The 22,641-nt window shown below is 39.2% G+C and overlaps 1 protein-coding gene across 2 annotated transcripts; it reads right to left on the bottom strand.

Annotated features, from left to right (window-relative positions):
* Positions 1–1,226: 1,226 nt before the first annotated feature.
* AP4E1 (adaptor related protein complex 4 subunit epsilon 1) lies at positions 1,227–19,771 on the bottom strand. Of its 2 annotated transcripts, none has more exons than XM_064722307.1 (21): positions 19,596–19,771; positions 19,220–19,291; positions 18,255–18,378; positions 17,645–17,718; positions 17,040–17,161; positions 16,091–16,250; positions 15,436–15,602; positions 14,805–14,878; positions 12,634–12,756; positions 12,436–12,545; positions 12,049–12,188; positions 10,691–10,803; positions 10,437–10,555; positions 9,475–9,777; positions 8,814–8,928; positions 8,311–8,446; positions 7,476–7,731; positions 6,161–6,739; positions 4,664–4,848; positions 3,812–3,969; positions 1,227–3,392 (listed from the first exon to the last, which is right to left on the bottom strand). In XM_064722307.1, exons 1-21 carry the CDS (start codon positions 19,755–19,757, stop codon positions 3,232–3,234), a joined length of 3,453 nt encoding a protein of 1,150 aa, XP_064578377.1. In that variant the 5' UTR covers positions 19,758–19,771; the 3' UTR covers positions 1,227–3,231. The 2 variants fall into 2 exon arrangements, with proteins under 2 accessions (XP_064578377.1, XP_064578378.1); XM_064722308.1 differs by having other exon boundaries at positions 19,220–19,287; positions 19,596–19,690.
* Positions 19,772–22,641: the final 2,870 nt, after the last annotated feature.

Genomic DNA, 22,641 nt, shown 5'->3' with positions numbered 1-22,641 from the left:
GAAAGCAGTGAAATGCTGGCACAAAGAGAAAACTGACAACTACCTTAAAATCAAAGTTTAAAGCAATCTTCTTAAGTGGTGCTTTGAGCCTTCCTGCTGGTAAAACATTTCTGTCAGGGTAATTTTATGAATCATATCATGGCAGGACACAATATTCTTTGCTTCATCACTGCCAACTTTATTATATAAAGACAAGAATGCTAATGTTTAACAAACTCTCATGGGAGTGACCACTTCTGACATGCTAATGAAATGGTGCCTGTGCCACAGAGCTGCACATCAGACTGAACATGTGATCTGATTTGTGCTAGAGAAATATTTTGAGACAGGCCCTGCAGAGAACCAAGCAGTAAAGCAAAATTAAGTTTCACCACAGCAACAGAAATGCAAAAACCAAGTTTTAACTGGATAACTTAAGAAAGTCTATTTTTGTTTTTACATAAATCAGTGGCAGAAAAAGACCACACACAGTCTTACCCATACAGAAAAATATAAGAGCTTTTTATGCTGTGGGACTCTACAAAAGAGAGAAACACTTTTCCAATATTTAGAAACCATCAATGTAATTTATGAGCTACTTGCAAATACAGGAAAACCTCAAGGTCCTGCCATCCATTACACAAATTTACTCTTTTGGGTCCTTACAGAATGAGGAGGATTGGGAATACTTAGCAGAAAGTAATAAAATCCAACAGATTTAGTCTGTATCTAAGAAAACATCCTGCCTCAAACTGCCATGTTGCACGTCTTCCAGTTTCCTACCTGTTTCTTTCAGTAAAAATACCTGAAAATAGTTGGGGCAAGGTGGTAGGAGCTGACAAACAGTTGAAATAAGGATCCAATACAATCACTTTGCTGCTGACTCCCACTCCCATGTCCAGAACTCACAGGGCACACAGCAGTGCAACAGTGAGGCCTCCTGGTACTTCGAGGTTTGGTCCAGTCCCTGCCAGTCCAGCATGGCCAGTACAGACTGACTGGCCTCTGGGTGCCTCTTGAGCCAGCTCCTTCATGCAAACTGGTTATGTGCTCTCTTCCTCCTAACCTGCTTCCCTGCACCTTCTCTCCCTTCCGGGAAAACAGGTTCATCTGTGATGTTTCACTGTTCAGATGCAAAGAGAAACAATTAAAATAGAAACTAGCTCTTAATATATGGAAACAATGCTACATGTGATGGAAAAGAACATTTAACAAGTACCAAACTTTTTTTTAAATAAAACTGAATTTTATTAAACTGCAAGAAATGCAAATATGGTGATAGATTCAGATCAGTATTTGTTGGGCAATCCAAAAATGACTGACACAGGTACAATTCCCTGCACACTCCTTTAAGTGATGATACCATAAAGCAATTAGAATCAGAATACTGACACCTTAACATACACTATTCATACAGTGAGAAAGGTTACAGAGAACATTAATTAACAACAGAAGGCATTGTTGTCTTTGCAGTTCTTTAAACACCAGGACATTGAACATCTCCTTGCTGAAATGGTTTAAATGCATAGGCCACAAACAGATATTTGTATCAAGAGTTCCTATAATCACAGAAGTCCAATTGCATAACACAAGTCTGATTTACCAGCAGGGCAATCATCTGCTGGAAATTATTCCACTATAAATCAGTTTTCATTTATATAAACTGTCTTGAAGTGCCAAGTAAACATTTAAGTATGCAGAACATTAAATATATTTACAGGTTCAGTGCACTTTAAATTCCTCAGTAAGAGGGTACTGAAACAACAATAAAAAAGGAATTTGCTTGGATGATTATACTTGTGATAACACAAGTAGCTTGACTTAAAAGAAAAAATACTATCAGCACATTCTTACAACAATCTCATGAACATTTACCAAAACATCAAAGTAAAAGAATACTTTGTTTTCCTTTACAACCAGTGCTTATCAGGTGAGAATCAGTAATGCTGACACATGAGAGGTTCCTTGTTACTATTAAACACACAAAGTACAGAACTTGACCACAGAATCCCTTTGTACCATGTCTGAACTGTGTGTACAATCTTGGATGCTTAAATAGAAAACATGACCAGCTATAAATAACACTAACCAGCACTATTTTTCATTTAGCATCTAAGTAAATTCAGATTGCTGGATTTTCAAGATTGTGAGGTTACTTCAGGAACAGGAGACAATCTGCTCAGACACATTTTCCACATTTGCTGCTGTGATTTAATCCCCCATGCCCTGCTGCAGTTCCCAGGCATGCACACACAGCACAGCCACATCCCTGCAACTCAGACCTTTGATGAGTCATACCCAGGCTAGAAATAATTACAAGTAAAAATAAAGGGAAGCTTTCCCCTTGTGAATTTTCATGCACAGGGATTCTGGCCAGATCAAATTTATAGGGTGGGCTGGAAAGCAATAAACATGTTCACTAACCAAAATCAAGGAGTCAACATGTGCACAGCCAAGTGCCCCCAGCTCAGCCATCTCAGAGCTGATCCACGTGGAACCTCAGCTCAGACATGCACAGACAGTCAGTGACTGTCACAGACCCCTGTGCAAAGGGAATGAGACTGAAATCTGGGGCAGGAAGAACTGCAGACAGGAACTAACCTGAAGGGCTTTAGCTAATCCCCCAGGAGGTGCTTCCAAACAATTTCACATGCCTGACTTCTATCAAAAACCTATTTAGATATTATCCCTTCCATGGTAAACATCAAAGATCATGGGAAGTGTTTTCCTCCCTAGAATCTTTTAACTGTTTTAAAACCATGCATTTGCTGCTACATAAGTTACTTTATATAACCACCAATATGGGTCTTGTTGCCAGCAGTGCTTAAAAATAGCTTTAGAAAAATTATCAAAATAAAATTAAATAACTGATCAAGTCTGACCTCATAATGGAAATATGTTTTCTTCAAAATCATATTTAAGTAGTTGCCATGAAGAATAAGTGTTGGCATCTATAAAAGCTGTGTAATAAAAATAAATACTTTCAGTCATTTACAACAAAATTAATATACATTTCACTTACACAGGTAACAATACTTAAATGTACTGTACAGTCCTGAGCATGTTTTTGCAGGGGTAATTTAGGTCACCGTTTTTCCCCCACAAGTCCACTTGGACATTGCCAGCTGGAAGAAAACTTTTAATACTTGAAGAAGCAATATCTTAGTTTAGCTTTGGTAATTATCTGTGCAACTGTATAAATCTTTGACTTGCTTTCACACACCAAATAGATTAAGGCAGGCACTATTGTTCTCAGGATTCCTCCATCACCTTCTGACACTGATAGAGCAATCCATCAGGAAGAGCAGCACAAGGGGACCTGAACCACAGGGCCAGCATCCCTGAGTGGGTACGGCAGTGCAGCAGGCAGGGCACAGATGGGAGGAGCTGGCAGGCCAGGATTCCCTCATTACCTGACAGAGGTAAGTAAGAAGAAGGCAGTAACAGTTAGCAAGCAACAACTGCTGTAGCACACTTCACAGAAAATGCATCTGCCACACTCCATGTCTGCTGTTTACTTCTAACTCATGGAACACATCACCACAAATCATGCCAAAATCCCACCAGCTTCATTCCCTCTTTGCCCTACCCAAAACTCTTCACAGTGCAAGTTTTCTCCTTTGTAAAATCCACTGTTTGCTGAACACTTGTACCTTTACACCACCCTCCCACAGACCCCTGAGTGAGGCAAACAAAGCCCATGGGACACCATACCTTGTTTACCATGCTCCCAAACATTCCCTCCCTTAACCTGCAAGATTCTCTCCTCCACGCACTTGTTTTCCTGAGACAAATTATCCTGTAAGCATCCCCACAGTGTACTTTCACTTACCTATAACATCAACTCTGTGGAGTTTCAGCTTCTGTTGCAGCGTGTCCAGGGCTGCTGAAAGGGAACCTTGGCAAGGTGACATTTTTATGTTCTGTTTCACATCATTAGAAAGGGACAACCACAGCTTCCCAAAGTCTTCTGTAGTCATTTCCATTGGCCTAAAAGGAAGTTCACCACATTTCTTAGCCAAACAATACTTATAAATCAGAATATCTTTGGGCTCAAAAAAACCCCTGTACATGGAAGCAGCTGGACAATAGAGCACAAAATAATTAAATATGTATTAGTCAAATCAAACCCCTCCTCTTTCCAGCTTAACATTTAAAAATGTTTCTATGCCTTGCTTTAGATTTCTAAATTTGAAAAAAATTAATTTTCAAATTTCACTTCAAAAGAAAAGTCTGTTGGACAAAGGACATTTGTTTTTTCCTACTCCTAAAACAAATGCAGTGTTCAAAAATGAAAAGAATGAACTTTCTTCTTCCTCTGAAAAGTTGTCAACCTTTTCATACAGTGTTCTGGATTTTGCACTCAAACCACTTGTTTCCTCATGACATGTTTACATTCTGCCATATTTTAAAGCACCATGTCCTTCTGTTCTTTGTTCTGCTAACCTCCTCAAAAACAGTTGCAGTCAATATTCTCCCTGCATTTGTACTTCTTGCTGTCACTTTACCCCTTTTTCACAAGTGTAAAACAATCCTTTATTATCTTTATCAGCCATCTCGGATTTGAATTAGCCGCTCAAGGTGAAGCCTTGTATTTTCATAGTCAATACCCAAATCATCCTGCCCTTGTCCAACACTGAGCTGTATACAAGTGTTTTTTAAAACTGCAGTTTATTTTACTTACCTGATGAAGTCCATCAATGATAAAGTTACTGAAAATTCAAGGCAAGTTTCCATCTCTGACTGGTAACTAACAGAGGCAGGAAGAATTGCCTGTGTACAGACTTTGTTCATCCTCACACATTTCTGGCAATGTTCCACACTCTGAGCTTCAATTACAGGAAAATGGGACGTGGCACTCTCCAAAATCTATATAATGTCATAAAAGAAATAAAGAATGTAAGTCTTGCTGTCAAGTTGTGCAAGTGATTCAGATACAGCTATAAAACTGTGTAAGTGCCTCTTATTTCTGCTGATTTTTCTTGGAGTATTTGACCAGTGAACAAAGCCACCACATCTCAGCCCTCATGAAGGATAAATCAATCACTAACACCTACAAACATTCCATGGGATACACAGCACCATTGAAATTGATCTCTGACAACTGGCTTGTCCCAGCCCTAAAGAACTGCACCAGGAACCTGAATTCTGCAGCTCAGTCCCAACATAAACTAATATACAAGCAAGCAGCATCACATCAAGCCATATACTGAAAGCAAGAAGCTGAGAAAACATCCCTAACAAAAAGGAGGATTTCTAGATTACTCAGCAGCCCCTGGCTCTGCAAACAAACTGGCAACAGAAATTCTGTCCGTGGTGGTGGTCTGGGTGGGAATTTAAGGGAATTACTAGAAAAAATCTAGACAAGAGATGCTCACTCTCTATCAATGCCAAGACAAGTCTGATTCAAGTCAGAAATGGAAAAGGACTCCATATGAATAAAAATAATTAAGTGGATTGGTTCTTTATCACTTGCTGAGTTGTTTAATAATTCTGTGCTTCTTTTAAGCAAAATCTGTGGATAGATCAATCAATTGGCAATTCCTAAATATCCTTCCAAATATTTAAATGAAGTTTTATTTACGACTATAACATGTCTTTAACAGACATATTTAAATCCCTAATGTAGCCAGTGTAAAAAAATAAACTGATCAACTCCTCTGCACCCTCAACTAAATGCATGAGAGTGAACCATGACTGATGTCTTTGAAAAAAGCATTGAAAGAAGCTTACACAAATTTGGTGTCAGGAAAGCATCATGTTTGCCTATCAGGTAAATACAAATGAATGCACAATAGCCACACCTAGACAAAAGAAAGCTACACAGTGAGGTGAACTCATGTCATACCACTCCAAGCAGGACCAGTGAGGTTTGCATTTGGTTTAATCTTTGCATTCAGAATGGAAAAATCACAAATATTCATTACACAGAGGGAAACAAAATCAAGGTGAACTGAAAAAGTGAGAGGCTAACTTTCATAGCCAGTAACAGCAACTTTATAGTGAGATTTCTCTCACCTCCTTTTAAAGCTATGTGTAACAGGTGTACCACAGGTTTTAAGGAAATACTTTGGAAAAAGGCATGGCTGTCACATTAAACCAAATACTGCATAGTTAAACACAAGCATAAAGCAAGAAGTTCCAAGTGAATTTAAAATACAATGGAAACAAAGTTTCTTACCTGAAAGTGTTCTGTTTCTTCACACACTAAGTTCACAGCATGAAGTGCAGCAGTGGTTTTATTTGAAACAAAAACAATGAGCAACAGAGAGTCATCTGTCCACACCTTACATAAATGCAGAGCTAAGGCATCACTCTGACAAAGTCCCACCACTTCAGAGTGAGGAAGCTCTTCAAGTTCTTCTGGTAAGGAAGGGACCAATGGTGTTTCACTGGCACTTTCACATTGAGCACTTGAAGAAGGCTGAAAAATTTCAATATTGCTATCAGCAAACAAAGATGACTGTGACAGCCTGTTAGCTGAAATTCTGTCATCCAGCACAGATTTTCGGAGGGACTGAGGTGTTTCAAATGCCAAATTGTCTTCTACAGTATCTGAAGAAGAAGGGGAGGCTTTCCTTAACCCCGTGTGCATACTTCCCTCAGAGTCTTCCACATTAACAGGTACTGTATCAAGTAAGGGATCAAAATTGGAAGCAGCACTGTTTTGGAAGTCTGACGCCTCCTCACTCAACTGCTGAGTTTCAGTTATCTTTGATTTCCTTTTGAACTTCTGAGTAGCTGTGTCTGCTTTGCCCATCTGAAAAGGAAAGAGGAAAAAAAATGGGTGGAAAAGTTCCTAGCAACCAGCTGTGTTACTGTTAATACCATGTAGTGAGGAGGTGAGGAAGGACCAAGGAATCAAAACAGATGACAAATACAAAGAGATTCCAAACATTTTGATGGATCCAGGGGCTTGCTGTATCTCTTACAGAGGACTAAATTAGCTTATAATGCAAGAATGGCTCAAGATTCTCTTAACTAAAAGCTCTTATTAAAGACTAAGTAAAGGTAGTATCTGGTTAACCAGTGCTAAGTGCCAAAATTTGAGCTGGCTAATATGATGCCAGCCTTAAAATATTACCTAATAGTGAATTTTTTTATGTTTCACATACTACCATACATAAATTTAAAATGGTCTTGACATAGGCTGTCAAATTCTAGCCTTACATCCAAATGAATGATGACAGCTCTACAAGGCTGGGTCAAGGAACAGTTGTTCAGGAAAACTAACACTACAGCTTGGAGCACAACATGTAAACAGAGGAAAGTTCCAGTTACCAAATCAGACCTGCCTCAGAGGTTGCTTCATCAAGCTGTTTCAGGTTTCAATAAAATATCACACTGCAAAAGCCATTCTCAATAGTTTTGCAATGACTTGGGGAGACGAGGTTGTCTTATCACTAATTTGATCTCCATTTGCATACAAGTATCTACAATTTTCAATAAGATGATATGTAAACTTTAAACTGTTAAATCTCAAAACACTCACTCACCAGGCTGACACCAGCACTTGCTCCCAGCCCAATGAACAAAGTTGATGCCAACTGCTGCTTCTCTTTGTCCTCCTCAGACAGGCTGGCACCTTGCTCAGGCTGCAGTGCAGGAGCTTCCCCCACCTGCCCTGCTAATAGGCTGCCACAAGGCACTGGCTGTGGCTCATTTTCTTTCCCTGTTTTGTTTTCTTTCTTTGGAAGGTAACCTTCTTTCCCCCACAGCTTGCGTACTCCCTCAAGTTTCAGAGTATTTGTCCTAAAAAGGCAAACAAAACAAAGCAGGATCAGCCACAGGAACATGTTCATAAAAACATACCAACACTCAAACACCATTCACTACTTAGATGCATTGATAGACAAGAGTGAGCAGTAAAATATAAAGATTCTGGAAAGGTTTATTGCATACCAGTTTAGCTGAGTATAAATGAAGTTATTAATTTGTATGAAACTATGGATATGGAATTAATGTGTAGTGCACTAAAAATAAAAGGAGCCTCTTACACAGCAAACCTTAGCCTCACTTTTACCTTTAGAAAAAGAAAGACGGCAGAATAAATAGTAAACAATGTAATCATCAGGCAATCCTGCCCCAGTGTTACTGCATTAACCATCACTCAACTGCAGTCTGTGAAGAAAGTGGCAGAAGAGTCTGAAACATCAGCTGTTTTCCTACTTATTACACAGATGCCAACACCTGATTTTCTTCTTATGTGATAAAAGTTTCCAAGTTCAAGTTGCACTCTTTCTAGTTCCATGCAATGAAGCAACAAAGACCCATGATAATGACAAGAACAGAAGCGTAAATGTACTTCACTTCAAACACAAATTAACTCACTCTTTGTGCCCCGTCTCAGCACTATTCCCAGATATATCAGAGCCAAAAGATAAACCAGTGGGGGACTGTCTGCCAGTGACACCAGATGAGGACACACTTGAAGCAAAGGACAATCCATAAGGTTCAAAATTCAGTGCTGCAAGACAGACAATTCTAAAATTACACAGAGGCATTAAAAAAAGTAAGAATTAAATCTATTTTCTGAAAATACATATCCCTGTACTGCTGGACTTCTCAGGCTTTCACTTTAATAATCCCCACAAATTTCAAATCCTCTAGATTAGCAAGGATTACAGTAAGACTTTCTCACCTACAGAACAACAATCTATATACATCAGCTAGACAAAGGTGGAACTAAAATCTAAATTGAACTTAGCTCTTGTCTATAGACAAGAGCTGCATTGAGATGCTATTATTTTAAGAAGATAAATTAACTGTACACTTTAACTGTTAATACTTCTCAGGTAATTTAACAGTATTAAATAAATGCAGTGAACTGTCACCTTTTTCCTGAGAAAGTTTCTCCTCTTGTCTCTGGTGATGAGGTTTATATGGCGCTGCACCATGAGCAAGTCCCTCAGCCACAAACCCATCCAGAAAAGATAAGGAAGCATCTACCTACACAGAATTTAAAAGAATGAAAAGGCAATGAAAATACTTGCTCTATGTGAGGCAGATGTTACCAGAAAAATATGGTGTCTTATCAGCAAATCAGGATCATGTCACATGTCCCATATCTACCAGTTAAGATGATATATAGACAGAATCTTTTCCATCATTTACTGTGGAAATTTCATGGTCTAAATCAGTGGTTTTTAAATAGGAGGCAAACCCTTTGAATTCAAAAGCAGTACTGTATCACTAAAGCAGGCCTACCTCATCTTTGAAAAAAACAAAAGACAACTAAAAATAAACCAGTGTAAGAAATGATAATTTTGCTAAAAGCTACTCCAGCTTACTTAACTAAAACACCATGGTTCTTTATCTTTCAGTACAGAAACACTTTGATTCACCCCACATGCCTGAAGAAGTTTCTGAAAACTCACTTTAAGCAGACTTGCATCCAGTGAGAACTGCAAATACCATTCATTTTGGAAACACCTTTTCACCAAAATATTCATCCCCATGGATGGTTCACGAAAAAGAACCCGGAATGTGTCTTACCACCAGGTCACTGCAACTAGCATCAAATGGAAGCAAGCTTTTCATCAGTGCTTTGTCTTCACACAGATGCTTCAGTTCAAAGGCATATTGTCTCAGGCACGTATCCAGAGAGCTGCTGAGTTCTTGGATTATTTCATCCACTGTTTTTGAGCAGGAAGTGTGGGATGCTATCTTGGTGACTGCAGACATTATCCACGCTTTAGTTTCAGAAGTAACAAAAGTCTTCTTCAGCAGGCTGTGCAGCTTTGTCAAAATAACTTCTGGATCAACATCTGTAACAAGACTGAAATATTCTCCCAACACCTATTCACAGAGAATAGACAAAATATGCATTTAGAGCAGTGCTCTCAGTTTTGAAACTGGAATACAGTATTAAAATAACAACACAATAAATCCACCTCACATTAAAGAAACTATTATTTAAACATGTTCCAAGTTATTTCTTTACCATGCTGTGTTTCCTATTGCCAAAGGGTTGAAGTGACTTTTGTGTTCACCTCAACAGACTCCAACTTTTGGCTTTTTAAAAATCAAATAACTGTCTTGAAAAGAAAGCTAAACATAACTAGGCCCTGACAAACCACCACCTCCTCAAACTGCAGCCTCTCCCTTGAGTGGGAGCTCAAGCTTCCCCAGTATCAGCACAGCACCTGGCCAGCCATTTGCAGGGCTACAAGAGCATTTCACAACCACATCTGGCTAATTTGGATGGAGACAGAAAGGCTCTCAGTATTCAGTCAGGTGGCTGCTAAGCCATCCCTGCATAAAAGGGAGCAAATCAGCTTTTCCACAAACCACAAATTAATAGTCCTCATCCACCAAAGAGGTCACTAAAATAGATTTCAGCATGTTAGCTTGACTTCAAGTAAAAGTGACTGAAAACTAAAGTTTAATAAATATTTATTAAAAACATTATCACCTTTGACAGTTTCCTCAAATCTGTGTTTGGAATTCTGACTTACCCAGCTCATAACTTGAAGGAATTTCTGTGGATACAATTTATCTTCCTCCTCAAGTAATGCCAAGTAAGACTGTACTGCATACACCCGTAGCTGATGATCTTCTTTTTCATCGTCAAATCCTAGAAAACAGCACAGTTTCTGTGAAACACAAATAACATATCCTATCAAATATTTCAAAGTACATTTTAAGAAAAGAAAAGAAACCCGGATTATTAAGGGACATGTCTAATTCTTCAGAGCATGTGGGGAGTTACCTTCAGCCAGCAGCCTCAGGAAGTTGTTTGGGATATCAGAATGCACCACATCACCTCCAACTGAGAACACAGCATTCATTGTCTGGATGAACCACTCATTGTTAGGGGCATATGTGTCCAGATGTTAAGGAATTAAATGCTAAGGCATAACATTTTCTTTGTTTTTTAGTGTGTTTCTAGAGGAATGCCCATTGTGATCTCCCCAGTAAGTTGGGGATCTGATGGGAAAATACCAGGTCCATCTAACTAAAGAGGAAATATTCCTGGATCTTTCAGGAAGTGTTTCCTGTAAATGTCATGAAAACTAGTGATCAGTTAGAAAAGCCTGAAGTTACTTTGTTGAAAAAGTTGAGATCATCCAGGCCTCACACATTAGGAACAATATGCTCACATTTGTCCTACTCTATTTTAAGCTCACACTTGTCCTGTGCTAGGCTTCCACATAATCTTTTGTTTACCCAGAATCACTTGATCAATGATAAGAAACAGTCCTTTTCAGCAGTGCTGTTGATTTACCAACTTTACAAAAACATTTTGAAGCACTCCACATAAATCCTTGCTGTTTTTTTTTTTTTAATATATTTCACTTTTGATCAGCCTTTGCTAACTTTGAAAGCTGGCTTTTGCCTTCTCTCAGACAAGTCCTGAAAACACACAGTTAATGAATGGAAATTTTTAACAGCACAGAAATTTCAGAGTTATTTGTTTTTGCATACTGCAGGACAACAGAGCTTTTTTTTAGTACAGTACTCCATGCCAGGCAGTGTACAAACAGGATGATAAGGCAGCTGTTATTAAAAGCTTACAACTCAAGATATCAGACAAAATCACACACAGAAATCAGGCAGTGGCAGGTCTAACAGTAATGCACATAATATACCAAATCCCTAATCATTACTTTCATCTTTTATGGCATTTTAAAAAAATCTTTTCTTCATTTCTATCAAAATGTGCTGTTCTTAAAATCCATACAGCAATGCAGAGTTCTACCAGGGAAGATCAGTCCCACAATTACAGAACAGCACTTCAAGTAGCACTGAGACATCTCTCTCTATGCAGTGGTATAAGGCTTCAAAGTTTGAATTTAAAACACAAGGTTTTAATGCTAAACTCCAAAGCCAAAATCTGTGTGCAATTAGCTTCTCTCAGTGAAACACAAGAAACACTGTAGTCATTACTGTATGTGCTTTCTTTTGCATTTGAAAGGATGGGAAGCACAGTTCTAACACTTCCTACTTCACAAGATCAGGAAAGATGCTTTGATAGGTATCAGTCCTACACGTGCCTGAGCTCTGACTTCAAAGTTTCAGAAGAATAAAAGGATATTTCTCAGCTAGTTCAGAAAAATAAAAGGATATTTCTCAGCTAGTTCTGCTATTTTGCCAACTAAGCTGATGATGGCATATTCTTCTTGGCCTTCTTTTAAGTAATCAAGCATCTTCTGGACTATGACAATTACATTCTGCCCATTTGTAATCCTGTAGAGAAGCTCTAAAGTCTGAAAGAGAAAGCACAAAGAAATAATTGGTTCTGATGACTCAAAAAAAGAAGCTTTAGTACACCAAACTGAGCAATTATTCTTAGATGAGATACACTGCTTCTCTAGACAGCTTGTCACATTAACTGTGTTTTTAACTGTTCTCTCACAATTATGGAAACATAACATTTTTACACTGCTCATTTTACAAAACTTATTCCCCACCTTAACAATTACCTAAATGTTTGACATTTAGAAATTCACTGACCTCCCTTTTAATAATGGGATCTGGATGATCCAGACATTCAATTATTGTCATCTGGTGCTGAAGTGCCAGGTTTGGATCCTGCTGGATAACGTAGGTCAGAGCCTTTAACCCTGGAATGAAAGTGATTGCAAGTGATGTAAGGCAATGCTACCACTATGGCCAAATCAGAGACAGCATAATGAAATCAGGCATCCTTACCTAAGTACTTCAAATTAATTTTGGGTGACAAAACAAATTTTCCAATGCACTTGGCAGCCTTTTCAAGTAATTCTGATTTGGGATGAATGGTGTAAATTGTTTGGACACATTCAAACAAGATGGCTGCAGGAGGAGAAGACACAATTAATGTGTATTGAATACTTCCATAATCCAAAATTTTTAACAATCAAATGAGCTCAGTGTTCCTCAAGGACTGGCAGTGCTATCCCACTCCCACTGAATCTAACCAGACAGTACCATCTGACATAAGGAAAAGCAGGTAAAAGTCTATCTCCTTTAGTACATACATGTTTTAATTAGCCCCTGCACACAACTCTCTGTCCTTAAAGTTCTTCCAACCTTGAAGTCTCCTACAGCTGCTCAAGGTATTGGACTGGGACAGTCTTCAGTAAGCCAACAAGCAACTATAAAGGATTTGAGACAAATTATTTTTGGTAACTCATACCATTTCTTAGCTACTACCAACAGTTAAAATCATCCCAAGAACATTCTTGAAAAAAAAAAGAACCAAGGAAAAATCAAAACAGAAACAAAACCAGAAAAAAACCCAACAGCTTTGTACAGTTGTTTGCGAAAAATCTAGAAATAAACTGAACAATATACAAAAAGTAATTATTCCTTCATGGCAACAATTTGGGCAAAGATTCAGACCAAGTAAGTCTTCCAAGTTAATTAGGGCTTAAAATCGTGATGTTCTTGTAATTCAGTATCCAACAGACAGCCCCCTCTCTTCCTTAGCCATTACAGACTAAATCTCAGAAAGACTGGCACACAACAAAACTACCTGTAAGAAACCTGCCATAACCAATAACTTCTTTTAAGAAAGAGCAATCACTCAGAATTACATTTTTCTTTTGTCTGGGATTATCAACTACAGTTGTATAAAATGCTTGCCATAGGTGAACAAAAACTACTTCTATGTCCTTGTACAAATTATAATGAACTACCCACTTTGTCCCATTAAACAAATTTAATGCTTAACTCTTGGCACGTGCAAATAGCTTGTATTGAAAGTCAGCACAACTCCTAATAACTTCTATGTTCTTGCCTAAAAGAACAAAAGCAATCAGCTGAATACTCTAAACATGTGACAAATTCTTCCTCATTTATTATTTACTAAAAGAGAATACTTCCCCAAAGCTCCCCTTTTTATGGAAGTGAGGCTTACACAATGCTTTACAACATAGGTATGATCTAAGTGTTAGACATCTACGGCTTTGAGCCATGTTCCTTTTCTGTTTCACCCCTCACTATTGTTTCAACAGTGTCAATTTTCTTTCCATTCCATTAGCACAGGGACATGGGCACATCTGCAGGGCTTTATTTAACAATAAAAAAATTGGGGTGGTAGGCTTTTTTAGTAGTGAAACAGCTTTTAAAGTAGGGTTCTAGAGCATCAGAACTGGGATTTTGGGGAGGTATTCTGACCTGGGGAGGAGAAGACAAAGAAAAAAAATAAATTGCTCAACTTTTTAGCAGGAAAAAAGTTACCAGTGCAACTATTCCTTTTGCTTTGTAGTAGCAACAAAACCAGCTTTCTCTACTGAGAAGACAAAGAACTTCTACCAAAATGAACCTTCAGCTACATTTTAGAAATTTTCAATTGAGACATGTGCCAAAGACATCCTTCCACAGGCAGCACAGTCACTGAACTCTGGGGGTGTAATGTTTATTAACTGTGCCCAGAGGGGAAACCCTACACAGCTGTAAAGAACTGACAATGTCCCTGCACACTATTGCCTTTCTCAGGGCAGTAAAGAGAAATTGAAGCATTTCTACCTCACAGAGATGTATCAGCAGGATTGTCTTTTATTGCTTATTTCAACTTAAGCAATGTCCACTAAAAGCTTTCATGAAGCAGCTGACTCTGTGTAATTAAGGGCAGGGTCAATGAAAACACAGGATAAAGGCTTTTGAGGCAAAAAGAGTTCCCTGTATATAGATGTGTTTTACTTTAATGATAAAAAATTAATGTTATACAGCAATGCATCACTTGTGCTACTATTTACTAGTTGGACACTTGAGAATACAATTAATGTTAAGACTATAATTAGATTTTTCAAAACTACTGTGTAAGTATTTTAGCATAATCAACTATTCATTTTCTATCTTTTCAAATATTGATAATTACATAAAATAACCTTACCCACCATATGTAATATTATGATTAATCTCTGCTCTTCTTAAAGATTCATCTAGAACATCATACATCAATTCACTTGTCCTATTTAAGAAAATATTTACAATTAATTGCACCACTAATAAGCAGGTAGTCTTATTTTGCCAAACAGTACAGAGCTATTATTGAAACCTGTAACACATTATTCATATCCACAAATTTGCTATAACACAGAAGAGCTCTATAACATGATCCTAAATGGCATTTAACAGGATGCTTGAAATTTTAAAAGAAACATTTACCATATTATAAGAATAAAACCACCTCCCTTGCTGCTTGCATAAATAAACAGGTCAACAGAAAAAGGATCATGGACAACCAGGTCCTCACAAAATGGCAGCGCTTTTTAAAAATAGTTTTACTCCAGCTCTTCACAGTTATTTGGTAACATTGTAATAGAAGTCTCAGTAAAATTACATTTTAATCATATTCCACAAGAATCGTTTAAACAATCCAGAAGCTAAGAAACTACTTTTGCAGAAATTAATTTTTGGTTAAAAACAAATGTGCAAGAATTTCGACACTGAAAGCCTCTTACAGTCTATGAGCTGCAAGCTATTACTTTATCTCAAATTATTACTTACAGAGAAAAATCTGGTTACCTTGGATCATCTTTTCCCAACAGCCCCAAAATTCTTAAAAGCTGAATTTGCAACCATGGTGCTGGCACACTGTGATAGTTGAAGTCAGCAGAGAGCTTTCCTCCCACCACCTGCTTCAGGATGGTCACAAAACTCCCAGTCAAGTCCTTGTATCCAGATGAGTTTTCCTACATGATGAAAATTAAAGTCAACTCAAATATTTCAATACAACAACTCAAAAGTAAAAATCATCCACAACTTGAGTAAGATCAAAATACCTGCACTGATGGCATCATTTCTTTAAATCAGACTTCTGCTCTCAACCCTCAGCACCCATATGCTCTTCCCTTTAAGCCCATGCTCTTTTCTCACACATTTGCACAGGGAGCAGGTGTGACACATTTACAAGGAAATTTCCCTTTAACCCACTGTAGGACTCAGATCCACTAGCTAAGGACCCAGCAATGCTGAGCATTCAGACCCTGAAGAAGTGGATCTGCCCAGCTAAATGGAGGCCTGGCAGAAACAAATGTAACACATGACTATATAAATTAACTTTTCTAACTACTACAAGTGAGTTTTTTCTGCAAAACCTTTGTAGAGCACACTGTGTATTTAAAATAAAAAACACAAAAATATCTCCCAAATTCAATTGTGCTTCTAATTCTTTGCCTACCTTAATCATTTGCAGATAAATATGCAAAGAAGCAGCCATGACTCCAGCATCCCTGTCACACAAAGCCTTCCTGAACTTATCGTGGATGTGCTGAACTTGATTAGGAGCAATGAGATAGAATTTGTATAAAGCTTGAACAGCTTTTCTTCGGATAATTTCCCTGAAATGAGATTTACAATTAACAAAACAAGTGTACTTTAAGTACCTGACTTTACAAAAAAACTTGCCAGACCCCAGATCATGATTTGTAGAGATGAGAACCCCTGTTTTACATGTTGGCAACAAATGACTTTGCAAATACCACCTAAGCAAGGAAGTGACAAAGCCAGCCTTAAAGCCTAGTAGGGATGGATGTCAGATTGAGGATTTAAAACAATGTCCACCAAATAAACAATGAAATAGGCCATGACTCATCTGCTGTGGTCATACATGCAGCTCCAAAAAATACATGTCTAGAAATTACTGAATTAATTCATTCTGCAATTCCCTTTCAAATCAATAATTATAGCATTTTCCTCTCTTTATGGGATATAGTAAACTATAATTCAAACAAATCAAGGGTATCCACATATAACCTTTTATCAGTTTCTCTAAAGAGCTTTATGAAAAAAGTGTCAGTGAAGTTCAAGGATCTGGATCTGTTTCCCCACCTACTCAACAAACACTTCTTCATGCATATTGCTTAAAAGGACTCCAGCAAATAAATTCAATTAACATTCACCTATCCACACTGGCTAAGAAAAAAATTGCTATCCATTCAATACTCAGTCAAGCTGTAAATAAATGAGACAAGAATCCAAGAAAAAACACAAGGCGAGGATTTATTTCTAAAAGTGATGACTAGAAAAGACCAACTGAGAGAAGAAACACTAGTTCATACTAAACCTACCTACAAAATTAAGTTATTCAGCTGTACAAGGCTATTTGAAATTCTGTAATGAACACCTACTTAGAATGCTGAAGCTTGTCTTCTATTAGGGGCAGGACAGCTGGAATCATCTCCCGTGGAAAGATCTGGCTGACAACAGTTAATGCCATGCACACCTCCACCAGGTTAGTGCTCTGCAAGTCCTGTGACATAAAACACAGTCAATTTTTCATTAGACTTTTAAATTCTGCACAGACATCCCTCATATCTTTCACAAGAAGGCTGGAACTACCCCCCTAGAGAGGCCACCCACAGCCATTTATAAAGTAAAGTTTATGGCATGTAAGTTCTCTCAAAGAACTTTTAAATTATGGCTTCAAGAGCAAGAACATCAAGATCAAATTAAAAAGGCAGGGAAAGCCATTTCAGCCTGTCTTTGCTAATCAAAATAATTGATTAATTTGATTATTCAATTACTTTGTGACAAAGTAATTGGTTAATCAAATTAATCCATTTATGTGTGACAAAATGGGAAGAATTGGTCCAAGTTTTTCACCCCACAGCCCCTCCCACCAAGCTGCAGCCAAAGCTCTCTGTTCAACCAGGTGTTCTTCCCCACTGGCTCATCTGGCACATGGCCTCTCCTGTGCCTGCAAGATTTTCTTTTTTTTACAAAAGCACTATACCTTCACAACTGTGTTCACAAGTAGAAGCAGCAGTTCATGATTTTCATGTAGAAATAGAGAAACTGCCAAGTATCCTATAAAAGAAAACAGACTTGATTACTATCTTCAAGCAATAAGCAACTTTATGACAGAAGCTTTCAGACTGTAACACAAGAAGAGTTAACTCAAACAGTTACAAAACCCAAGAAAAAATCCCTGCTAGATAACAGTTGCTCCTATTTTAAATACTTGTCTGACAGAACTATCTTTACCTAATCTTGCACTACTACTTGGAAAAGATACCAGATCCTGACAGAAATTCATTTTCTGCTTGATGTGTTTAACAAATATTCTCTTAAATTATTTGCTTACTGGTGTCACAATTCAAAACACGGAAAGAACTGACGATTCCAAATAAATTCATTTCCCTGCCTTCTGTGCTGCAAGCACACACAGAGCATCTCACAAGCCAAGGATTTAGATAATTCCAAAAAGTAACAGACCACGAAACAAGACCAAGAAAATGAGGAACATTTTAAGTAGGCTGTATTTGACATGAATTATAAATCCTGAAAAACTTTAAAACTGGGAGTTTGAGAACATTATAAAGGCTACAGCTCCATGCACATACCAACTCTCTTCTCCAGAAGGTTCCCTTGCTGGGCAAGTTTGATTGCGTGGATGTATCCAAAGGAAGACTCGTAGCCCAGCATTTCACAATAGATGAGTCTCACCATGCATTCTTTCATCAGTCTCTGAAATACCAGAAACAACTTACTGAAAATTTTAAGTCCAACATGTTTTATGCTCTTCTTCACTGCTCTACTGAAACAGAGAACTTTATCTCATAGAAACAAGTGAATTCACGCATTTTCTAAAATCTCAGTGTTCATAATTTTTTCTTTGCCATGAACTTCTTCTGCAAAGCAGAGTTAAAGTTCTACTAAAAAAGGCAGAACTCCCCCTATTCTCCCCCTAAAAAAGTTCTTATTTTGATTAGTATGCATGTAATCAACAGCAGATTAACTACACTGACATAAAAAATATTAATTATGTGAAGCATTATGATGATCACACTGTTAACACAAATTATTTTTTACCAATTACTACCCTGACTTAGGACGGTTTGTCACCACATGCAAGATGAAATTTCATTTTTCCCTTCAAAAATCCTCACTCATGGGACTATTCAAACCAGAATACATCATCTCCTGAAACTCAGACATGACAACAGTGCATACAACAAAGCACAGTTTCTTAAAAAGCACAAACTAATTGTAAGAACAATGTCAGCCTGCAAAGAGCATTATTTGATGGAAGCAGCTCATCACCTAGCTTTGCTGTCTGCAATACTTCAGAAACTACAGAATGATAGTAGGCTCATATTGTTACTGTTTATTTACATCCATCAAAATCAGTGTTCTCACTATTTTAACCATGCTGCAAAACCATACGTATTGGTACTTTTTAATGCTGATGATTAAATATCTATAATGCAGATAACCAGCATATCCAGCTGTGATAAAGACTAAGAACACTCTATCCTTCACCTTCGGTGTTGCTGTTCCAAAGCCTGCAGCCACTAACAGAACTTACAAGTGTTGTGCTGGGGGCTGAAACTGTTGCTTTCAGACTGGTTAGCTCCTGCTGGATTAATTTTTCTTCTTCCTAGAAAAATTAAACTTGTTTTAACCTGACATAGATTTCACAGGCAAAACGTGAAAGAAGAACCAGAGGAAACAGGGTCACTCAGCGCTGCCCCACACTCAGGGGGCCGCTCGCCTCCAGCACCGCGGCCGTGCTCGCCCAGCTCGGGCCCAGAGCAGCCGAACGCGGCCACCCACAGGCACGGGGAGTTTATCGGGGTTTTATCGTGGCTGAGGGGAGACGCCGCGCCCGGGGCCCCCAGCCCAGCCCCGCGGCGGCTCCCCCGGGGCGGGAAGGGAGAGGAGCCCGGCCCCGCAGCCCGTACGTGCTTGGAGGTGAGCGCCGTGATGCTCCGGATGAGGCTGCCGAGCCGGGAGGAGGCCGATACCCTGCCGGGGCCGCCGGCACCGCCCGGGCCGGCACCCGGATCGTGCTGCCCCAGCAGCCCAGGCAGGGCACTCAGCGTCCGCTCCACCACGTCGCTCATGCCGAACCCACCGCCCCCGGAAGAGCCGGGCCCGGGCAGCCTCTTCCGGGGCGGTGCGGGGCGGGAGGCGGTGCCGGCCGGGAGGGGCGGCGGGGCCGGGCGAGGAAGAGCCGCTCCCCGGGCGCTGCCCGCCGCCCGGCTGGGCCGGGAGATGGAGCTGGAGCCCCGCGGTCGGAGCGGGGCAGCCCCGGCGGGTGCGGCGGGCACGGAACTTTCGCCACCGGCGCTGCCCTGAGGGAGGAGGGGGCCCGAGCGCCGGTCTGCCCGCCGGGCTCCCGGTGTCAGCAGCACGGAACAGACACTGCAGCCGGTTCCAATGAGCAGCTTATCACGGGATCGGTTCGGTGACAGAGGCATTGAGTCCACCAAACACCACCATGTCAACTGGACCATGGCACTGAGTGCTGCCTCTGATTCTCCTTAAACCCTTCCAGGTGACTTCACCATGTCCCTGGACAGTCCGTTCCAATATCTAATCATCCTTTCTGTGAAGAAATTCTTCCAAATGTCCAATCTAAACCTCCCAATTATGAAAAATATTATTCTTAAAGAGTGGGTGAGAACATCAGGAGGTCTGTAATGGCTGAGAGGCTTCCAGAGGGCTGATCTGAGGTGATACCCACAACCCTGGTAGCGTTTTGTCCTCTTGGGAAGGTTTTCACTAGGGAACTTGCATTTCAGTTCAAAGGTAGTTTTGGGGGTTCTTTTTCTAGAAAGGGTGGGGAAGAAACTGACACAATCATTTCCAAGCTATGTGTTTCCAATGAAAAGGTATCCCTCTCTCCTACATACATCTAGACAGAAAATCATGCTGAATTTCAAAGCTATAAATTGATTTATTATCAGAAAAAGAGAAAAGCCCAACAGGAACAAACTGGGATGACTATTTTTAAAGGTATTAAAAGCGGACATTTCCTTGAAGCTAAGATGAAAGATATGGACTGGTAGTTTTTAAAGTTCACTTTACAAAATTACTTGGTTAAGAATATTTCAGTTAAGAACTGCTCATGTAAAAATTTCACATTACATTGCAGAAACATGTAATGAAAAATGAAAAACTTGTAAGCTTTGCAGACCAAAAATGTACATTTAATAACCATAGGAAGTGCTGCTGGTAAAGTTGATGGAACTTGAATAAATGCTCAAAACACACTAGCTTTGACTTTTTTTTATTATTATTTTTCATGGTTCTAGAGTCTTGAATCCTTCTCTTTGCCTTAGGTGGTGTATAAATGCTGTGTGTAAAATGATTCGTAGAGCACAAGCCCTCAGGCATGTACAGGGTTAATTGTTGATGACTGCATTGAAATCAAGAGGACTATTCATAGTGCACACATATGTGCAAAATACATGACTTACATTCAGATGATTATAGATACACCTAATGCCTTGCATAAAGATCACCAGTAATTGTTCCAACACTTTTTTTCCTTTTAAGCACTGTGATATTTAGTATATAATTTGCATTATATGAGATGAAGTAGAGAAAGCAAATCCACAGAAGTAAGGAATGTCTACCATCTAGGCATAAACTTGGCAAGGTGGCTTGTTGTGCCTTTTTCCTGCTTTCATCTGCCTTCTTTTTTCATCAGTTAGAGGAAAAACTTTGAAGTGTGGTTATAAAACAACTGCAGATGTAACACTGAAAGGCTGCATTTCAGTTATTTCTCTTCCCTTCATAACAACTGCTCTCACCATATCAAGAAACCCACTAATTGCCATTCCTCTGAGTTCTCCTTGGCATCTGATAGGCAAGTGGTGTTCTTTCTGGCTCATTTCACATCGCTGGAAATAAAGAGTTCCAGAATAGAAAATGGGTTGATTGTGTATGAGCCAAAATAGAACCCAAAATAGAAGAGCTTGTGCTCTTCACCATGTTGTCTCTGCACTGGGCAAGGAATGTGTAGTAGTAGATGATGCAAATGATGCCAAATGAAACAGGTGTAATGGAAAACAAATACAGCACTCTTACCCAGTCATTTTTCTGTGGGGATTAAACCTACTTTGTCATAATTAGCAGAGATTGTGTATTATCTGTCACACGTCACACAGGCTCACCAGGGCACCACCAAGGAGCAGGGGGACCAGTGTGCCAAAGCAGAGGGGGCAGTGCCAGTGAGCTCTGTGCCCACAGCTGCAGCACATGGCTGGCAGTGCCCGTGAACAGGGAAAGGATTTGTGTCTGAAACTTTAGGGATGGCAGGTTTTGAATTCTCTTCTCTCCCCACCGTCAGTCCCAGCCCTGCCCTGTCATTCTCATCATTCCTTGTTAGAGAGGCTTATCAAAACAGGAGACACTTTAGCACCAAGGAAATAAACCGTATGGATCTGGAAATAATGCAGAAAAGATTTCACAGAAACAGAAACACTTATCACATAAACAGAAGGATATCCTGCAAAACAAACACATTTGAACACAATTAGATGTATCATTATACCCCAAAAGCCATATGTGGATATATCATATAAACAGGCATGGGTTTGACCTGCACCTTCTTCATGCTGTTGTCTCTAATTAGAACTCCTTTTCTGGTCTCACTGCTTGACAGACACCTTCCTTTCAGCAAGTTAAAAATACTCACTGCTTCTGTATTGTTCAGTGCTTTTGACTGAATGAGAAATATGTAGAGTCTTAGCAATGGATGCACGTTTAGAAAACATGGATGTGTTGTGAGAAATGTTTGAGTGGAATGGAAGCAAACATTGGGAAGGGTACCTGGAGACAAAGTCCACGTTTTTGTTACATTGAGAACATTACACAGGCAATGAACTGTTGAATTAATTCCAGACTGGGATGGAATATAAAACCACATTGAAGTTGGAATTGATATTTTAATTTTTCTTTATCAGCACTATTCTGTAGGTTTCTGTTGCTGTACATACC

This window comes from Zonotrichia leucophrys, chromosome 10, assembly GCF_028769735.1.
Source record: "Zonotrichia leucophrys gambelii isolate GWCS_2022_RI chromosome 10, RI_Zleu_2.0, whole genome shotgun sequence".
Lineage (NCBI taxonomy): Eukaryota > Metazoa > Chordata > Aves > Passeriformes > Passerellidae > Zonotrichia > Zonotrichia leucophrys.
This window is presented reverse-complemented; position numbering and strand designations above follow the sequence as displayed.

Coding starts and splice junctions, on each gene's coding strand:
- AP4E1 (XM_064722307.1), bottom strand. CDS start 19,757: ATGAGCGACGTGGTGGAGCGGACGCTGAGTGCCCTGCCTGGGCTGCTG. Junction 14,879..15,435: donor TTGGGAAAAGATGATCCAAG/GTAACCAGATTT, acceptor TTTCTTAAATAG/GACAAGTGAATTGATGTATG. Junction 12,757..14,804: donor TAATCATAATATTACATATG/GTGGGTAAGGTT, acceptor CTCCTCCTGCAG/CCATCTTGTTTGAATGTGTC.